The 7,804-nt window shown below is 42.8% G+C and overlaps 1 protein-coding gene across 1 annotated transcript in view; it reads left to right on the forward strand.

Annotated features, from left to right (window-relative positions):
• Ppp2r2d (protein phosphatase 2 regulatory subunit Bdelta) overlaps nucleotides 1–7,410 on the forward strand; it is a 36,378-nt gene extending 28,968 nt beyond the window's left edge. Inside the window, exon 9 of the mRNA XM_055608870.1 lies at nucleotides 6,575–7,410. Coding sequence (XP_055464845.1) covers nucleotides 6,575–6,854 — 280 coding nt within the window. The 3' untranslated portion in view covers nucleotides 6,855–7,410. The remainder of the gene's footprint in view (nucleotides 1–6,574) is intronic.
• The last annotated feature ends 394 nt before the right edge of the window (nucleotides 7,411–7,804 follow it).

Raw genomic sequence — 7,804 nt, forward strand, 5'->3', positions numbered from 1 at the left:
CTGTTCAGATCATAGAAATCATGTTTCAGATGATGTAATCAGGTTCTCTTAGATCATCTTTTTATAGGATTTCTGTGGAGAATGTAAGTAACTAGACATTGTAAAACCCTTCAACATAAATGGCCAGGGATATGGTAGCACAGCTTTAACCATAGCATTTGGGTGCTAAGTCAACAGAACTACCCGTTAATACTATCTTGGGCTATACAGCAAGACCCTATCTCAAATCTATTTCTAAATACCTAAAAACACTAGCTATGGTACAAGTGCTTCTTTAAGTAATAAATAGTGGAGCTCACAAACTTAGAATTGCTGCCTCAGCCCCAAATGCTCATTCCCACAACGTGTGTGTTTGCACCTTTGAAGAACTTTGAAGTCTATCCTGGCTGTATGGGGAGGGAGACCTCACAGTGAAGAGCTAAATGCTTCCTCAGAAGCAGAGCTGAGCATCCTTGGATAAACCTTTTTTGGGCTGCTCACAGATTAACTAGCATGCCAGTTTAGACTTTCAGAGGCCAAGCACTGCAGTCCTTTGGTTACAGCAAGCAGCATGAGCTTCATGCTGGCACTTGCTCCCAAAGTGACTTCTCGGCCTGCCGTAGAGCTTGAGGCACTGAGTCTGGCAATGCAGCCAACTTATCCTGAGCCTGGAGGATCCTTTGCCTTTAGAATAAGCAGCCTATATTTTATACCTCCTTCCTCAAGGTTCTCAGGTAGAAAACATTCATGAATCTTTTAAAACTCAGTGAGAAATATGCAAGGCTGCCTCAATCACAGTTCCTGCTCCCCAGCTCTTGGGACTCTTCCAGTGTGAAATGAGTTAAGAAGCTTGCAGGAGAAATTTATTAAGCATATTTAGGAAAATGCCATCACAAGCAACAGAAACAAGACTCTCTTTGTTGTTTGTTTTTACTTGGGTTGGCAGGTTCTGGTGTATCCCAAGCAGGCCTCAGACTCAAGATTTAGTTGAGGATGGCTTTGAACTCCTGATCCTCCTATCTGCACCTCCTATGTGCAAGGAATATAGATGTGTTACCTCAACACACAGTGGTACTAGAAATCCAGCCCAAGGTTTTATGCATTCTAGGCAAACGCTCTACCAACAAAGTTATGCCCCTATATCCTTGTCATTTTTGGCACATGGTCTTTGTACCTTGGAAGGCCTTGAACTCAAATTCCTTTTACTTCAGCCTCCTGAGTGCTGGGTTTAGACGTACGTTCTATGACACCTGCCATAACGTCTTAAGAGTTCAAATGTAGTAAGTATAAAGTAACAGATTATAAAATAAGAATATTTTAAATAGTTACAGATTAAAGGACAGAACCAAAAAGCTAAACAATGAACCATAAGACTTAAAATGCTTAGGAGATTCTAGTACAAACAACTTCTAGAAATGAAAGATACAACAGATCCAAGTCTAACTAGAGATTAATTAACTGCAAGGAAGTTCAGAAATTACCAGAATACAGCCCCAAAACACAAAGAACAGTAGAACATGAAAGTTAAGAAATATGGAGCCATAATGACATATGCTTGTAACATCAACACTGGGAAGCTGAGGCCCTGGGCTATATACGAAGACCCTGTCCTTAAAATGACAACAGTATACTGAGCCTGGAAGATAGCTCAGTGATTAAGAGCACTGGCTGCTTTTCCAGAGGATCCCAGTTCAATTTCCAGGCACCTCACAACCATCTGTAACTCTAGTTTAAGGAGATCAAAGATCATCTCCTGGCCTCCTTGAACCAGAGGCACACACATAGGCTTACATACATGCAAAACATCCCTAGCACATAAAATAATTCTTAAAATTAAACAAAAAAAAAGACCACAGTACAAAGTACTGAGAAGATATGATATGCCATAGGCAAGTGGAGAGGAATCTCTTAAAAGCCCATGACTATGGAAAGGTAGTGTTAAACTGATAATAAATCTTCCACTATATGGTTAGTACATCCTAATTCAAACGTAGTGATGGGCAGAGGTTTTCAGCAGCTTACCCAGGAAGCACAGAACTCATTTTGTTTTAGGCAAAATGAGTACAGAAGTAGCCTGTCCACATCATAATGAAATTACAGGACACCAGAAGTAGAGAGATCTTAAAAGTGGTCTGTAAAAGAACATATACTCTATGCAAAATGAATGTTGAGACTGAGAACATACTTCTCCACAGAAGCTACTGTCTCACTCTGTTTGCTGTGACACCAGACTCTGAGAGGCTAATGATTTCATAAAGAAAAGTTTGTTTAGTCTCTGGTTTGGCTTGCAAATTTAGAGACTGGAAGTCCTAGATTAGGTAGGTTCATCTGTTCAACCTCTAATGTGCATCACATTGACGGGTGTCAGATCACATAGCAAAAGAAAGAAAAAAGCAAGCGAAGCCAGACTCAGTTCCTGCTCACACAGAACTAATTCATTTCATTAAAAAACCCTTCTACACCTAACAAAACCTCTGGAGGAAAACCTGAAGAAAGTCACCACAGGATGTCCTTCATCAGGACAGAGATCTAGATGAGCAGCATGGCTGCCAGTTACAAGTAAAGCTGATGCCTTGTGACCTCATGGAAGAAACAGTATTAACTTGTTCCAGGCAGGCTAAAACCAGAGTCCTCCCTGTGCTGCAGTAAATAAGGCCTGAGTGTTCAAAGACTGGAAGAAAATTCAGGGGAGCGCCTTTGCAAGGTCTGGAGGTGGAAGTGCTTCTGAAACAAGGCCTCAGAAAACCATTACAGAATTTAATCATGAGGCTGGAGAAATATCTCAGTGGTTTAGAGCACTGACTTTCACTTTCCAGCATCTGCTTGGCAATTTAAAACCACTTGGAACTCTAGTAGCTGGGAATTGATGCTCTCTCCACAGGCTTCTCCATGCATATGATGCGCACGCACCTATACATAAAATACTTTAAAAATAAAAAGAATGATCAGCAAGGAATAGGTGGTGCACATTTTCAGTCCCAGCACTGAGGAGACAGAGGCAGACAAGTTTCTATCATGGATAGCCAGGGCTAGCTACATAGAGAAACCCTGTCTCCAAGCAAAACAAAAGACCAAAAGAAACAAAACCAACATTGTTGTGGAGATAGCTGAATTAGTAAAATGTTTTCTATGAAGCATGAGGACCTGAGTATGTGGTGCCAGCACCCACCAAAAAGCCGGCGATGGCAGTGCACAGCTGTAGTCACAGCACTGGAAAGATTATACTAGAGTCCATTGGCCCAGCCAAATCAGTGAGCTCCTGATTTTGTGTGAGACCCTGCCTGAAAAAAATAAGGTGGAGGGGCAGTTAAAAACTCTCCTCTCGCCCCAGAGGAACCATGGTAAGTTTTAGGGAGATCTGAAGACCTCCGCTGGGCCACAGATCTACTCACAGCCAAATAACCACACACATGAATTTTAAAATAATAATAATAAAAAAAATGTGGTATGATTGAGAAAAAGACATGAGATTAACCAGTGGCCTCCAGGTGCATGTTCATTCACATGAACCAACACAGTGTGCATATGCAGACAACAGTAGCCATGGAGCTAAATGTCTATCATGTGAAGAGTACAAGTTTAGAAGAGTGAACACCAGGTATGACGTGCACGCCTTTAATCTTAGCGCTCAAGAGACAAAGGCAGGTGGCTCTTTGAGTTCAAGGTCACCCTGATCTAAATACGTTCCAGGCCAGTTAGAGCCACACAATAAGACTTTACCTCAGAAAAAAAGAAAACGTTGACTGCTAGTTTGCATTTGAAAAAAACAAAGACCACAAGTGGAAATAAACAAAATGGAAAATAAAGTGCCAAGGAGAAATGAGGGCCAATGGCATTGCCCTGCTGCCTGGGTGCTCTGGTAACATTGGTATGCTGGGAAGATCTTGCACATAAAAGACAAAACAGGAACTTCAGCACGCTTATTGGGCACTTGGGAGCACACAGCTGAATAATAAAAGGCGCTGGATATCAGTGAAATAGACTGGCCTGGATCACAAAATTAGTAATGAGGACTGAGGGTATAGCTAAGTGATAAAGCATCTCCCGAACATGTAGAGGTCCTGAAAATGGAGTTCCAGCAACACAAAAGATCTGTTAACTATTCAAAGTACAGCTGCATGGAAGTTACACCCATCTGCTTAGAGGAGAGACTGCCTTTCTGGGAACAGTTGGGAGGTATTTTTCTAGAGGGTACTTTGTAGAATTTAACCATAGCAGAGATGGCTGATAGCTAACACAGTCTTTATTGTTTCTGAAATACTGCAACACATCCCTAAGAATATGCAAAGTTCAAGTAATTGTGCTCACTCCATTCATTTCCTGTGGTCTTTCCTCCATTTTCTCACTCAGAAGCTTCTCCCATAGGTCTTTGGTACAGTCTCTGTCAATGCCTGTTAGCCTGCTGCTGTGAAGCATTGCCTTGCAGTGCTCCATCTTACTCAGCAAAAAAGACAGCACCTGCTCCATGTTTTGTTCTGCTGACCTGACCCATGCTGCCATGATTTCTTACTGTGCCCAGGTGCTGGGTAGGTCAGGAGATGCCCACTTCATTGTAGGCACTGTCTAAGGGACACTTGCTGATTATTGCTGCAGTGCACCAACTGATAAGATACTTCTTCCTGAGAAGCACTCTCCATTACTCTGTGCTCTCAAGTCTTGTTGCAGTTGATATTGGCTCCACTCCCTGCTCTTTCATAAGCATTGCACTCCATATGGAAAATAATTGGAGAGGACTATAACAGTGGGTCCTCTCCTGCAAACATGGCCCTACACATTCATTTCAGGTGCTATCTTGAGTGTGCCAAACCATGGTTCTCATCTCCAGCTCTTCTGGTGCCATTTATTCCTGTGTTTAAAACTAGATTTGAATGAACAAGAATAGCTGTGTACAGTGTTCTTCTGAGTTTGTTTGGTGTGGAGTTTGGGCTAAGGTAAAATATTTACAGGCAGCTAGGAAGAGCCCTAAGCAGTGTATTAACTTAGAGGATGTGGGCATTTAAAGACCACTAGCCATGTAGCTGTAGACAGCAAGACATGGAGGTCAGGATAACAGGAGAGCTTGAGGGTTTCCGAGAAACAGAAGAGTTTGGTTGGTCTTTACTCGCCAAGGAAGTTAGAGGCAGTGTAGAATATATTTTGTTTTCAAAACAGTATTATGTATTGTGTAGCTCAAGCTGGCCTCTAACTTGCTACATAATATACCTGTATTCCCTGTGTTTACAGGAAAATCAGTTTGGGGTCATCCTCTGCTACATAGCAAGTTTGAGACCAGCCTGCGCTACATGAAATCTTGTCTCTAAACACACACACACACACACACACACACACACACACACACACACACACAAAATAGCGGGGACCATCTTCACTGTGTGGCAGCTGCCTGTAATCCCAACACCTGAATGGCAGAGAGAGGGGATCTCTGGGGCAAGCTGGACAAACAGACTAGTTAAAATCAGGGCACTGATTCAGTGAGAAACCCTGTCTCAGTAAGTGGAGAGCACTTAAGGAAAAGGCTCTGTCTGCCTCATGCCTACATGTGCACATGGGCACACAGGCACTTAAGCAACTTGCAAACCACATACACATATTCTCAAAAATAAAAATGACCCCTTCCAAAGTCAAATTCTGACAGCCTCCTGCCTCAGGTGTGCACTATCCACTATACCTGACTTTGAAAGGAACTTAGAAATTGCTGGGCACAGTGGCACGTGCTTGTAATCCCAGCTCTCTGGGAGGCAAAGTGAGTCCAGGACAGCCAAGATTATGCAGACAAACCCTGTCTCAAAAAAGAAAAATTAAAAAGTAAGTTAGAAATTAAGTTAGTCACATTGATAACTGAATTAACCTTCGTTGGGAAATTTGGCTAAAATATAACCAGTTTTGACTTAATTGTTGATGAGGTGGTCGGGTTTATAGTAAACTATCAGTTTGTGACTAAGACAGACAGCTTTGGGGGAAATGGTAGGGGGGGAAATGGTAGGGTGGTGTTTTTTTGTTTGGGTTTTTTTTTTTTTTTTTTTTTTTTTTTTAAACAGGGTCTCATGTTACATAGACTTGGGTGTTGTCCTGGAACGCACTATGTGGTCCAGGCTGGCCTCAACCTCACAGAGAGTTGCCTCTACTTCCCAAATGCTGAGACTAAAAGTAACTTGGACAGAGTTAGTTTTCTCCTTCCTTCCTCCATCCCCTTCCTTTCCTCTCCCTACCCTGTTCCTCCTGCTTTCTACTCCTCCACCCCTCTCTGCCTCTCCTTCTTTCCACCTCCCCTTCTCTTCTTCTATACATTAGTTAGGCAGGAAAGATGGAAGCATTCTGTTCCAGCCCACATGTCACAGCTCATGACCTCCTGCAAGACATGCTGCAGGGGATTTAACACTCTCTTCTGGCCTTGGTCAGCATGTGTTCAAAGTTATGGATCCGTGAAAATATGTGAAAGTCACTGGAGAATCTGCACTACATTTCTTTCCTGATAATGTAGAAATTGGCACCTGTGGAGGGTCTGTGCTTTATGCCATTGCCCTGGTTCATGCCATTGCCCTGGGTGCTTCCTCTGCTGGGCACTCAAGTGTTCCCTCTTTTCTCTCTTGAACAGTGCCATTATGACGGGGTCCTACAACAACTTCTTTAGAATGTTTGATAGAAACACTCGGAGGGATGTTACACTGGAAGCCTCAAGAGAGAACAGCAAACCCCGAGCCAGCCTGAAGCCCCGGAAAGTATGTACAGGGGGTAAGAGAAAGAAAGACGAGATTAGCGTGGACAGTTTGGACTTCAATAAGAAGATCCTTCACACAGCCTGGCACCCCATGGAGAGCATTATCGCTGTAGCTGCCACCAATAACTTGTATATATTCCAGGACAAAATTAATTAAGGAAACTGACTGGAGGACCAAGTGTTGTCTTGCATAGTTAAGCCGGTTGTTTTCCTGTCAAAGAAAAGGCATTGTCCTCTCCATTGAGAATAGTGATGCACTTCTACTTCCCTCATAGACACAGGAGAAGAAGGGCTCTCAGCTGGAGTCTTGGGAGAGATGAGTGCCGCTGCTGAAGGGAAAACCTACTCGAAGCTGAATTGGTGGACTTTGCTCAATAAAGGCCATTACTCAAATGTATTTATTCAAGTCTGAGCCTTCCTTTCCAACTTTTAGACCAAAAAACTAAAATCTGAGAGAGAGAAAAAAATCTCATCCCATCTCTGTCCAGCTCTTCCCTCTATCTCTGCCATCCATCCCTGGGCCTTAAGCTGGACATGGTGTGGCCACCACCATGCTCCTCTGGCCCTGGAGCCCAGTGGCCTGCATCATCGCTGGTGCGTGGACACAGCCGAGCAGGCTCAGGCAGCTCTGCTCACCCACTGTACCTGCCATCACACCTTCTGTGGAGCTACTTAATAAACACAACACACTGTGAAGTGTTTTTAAACCCAAATGCCAGTGCGGTCTTTTTATTTGTTTTTTGTTGCACATAGTGAAATTACTCAGGATATTATACTTCGGAACAAATTGAGAACTTTTTTCCTTTGGTAGAATGGTTGAGTTTGTACAGAACCTCAGATTCTAAATGTAACTATCCCAAATTGCCACTTGGTTTCTGTAGAAACTCCATCTGGGAAAGCCATAATTGAATCCACCTCTGAAAAAGAAAATTACATGAAAGAGCAACAGAATTGCTGCCGTCAGATTAACACCTGGTTTAAAGTAGGCCCCAGAGTCACCACAATTAATGTGTAAGTACTCTGAGGAAGACATACTTTTAAAGTAGTGCTAAGATTATATATGCATGAAAAAAAAGACTATGCATGCCAGATTTCATACTGTACCTC

This window comes from Psammomys obesus, unplaced genomic scaffold, assembly GCF_907164565.1.
Source record: "Psammomys obesus unplaced genomic scaffold, mPsaObe1.curated_primary_1811, whole genome shotgun sequence".
Taxonomy (NCBI): domain Eukaryota; kingdom Metazoa; phylum Chordata; class Mammalia; order Rodentia; family Muridae; genus Psammomys; species Psammomys obesus.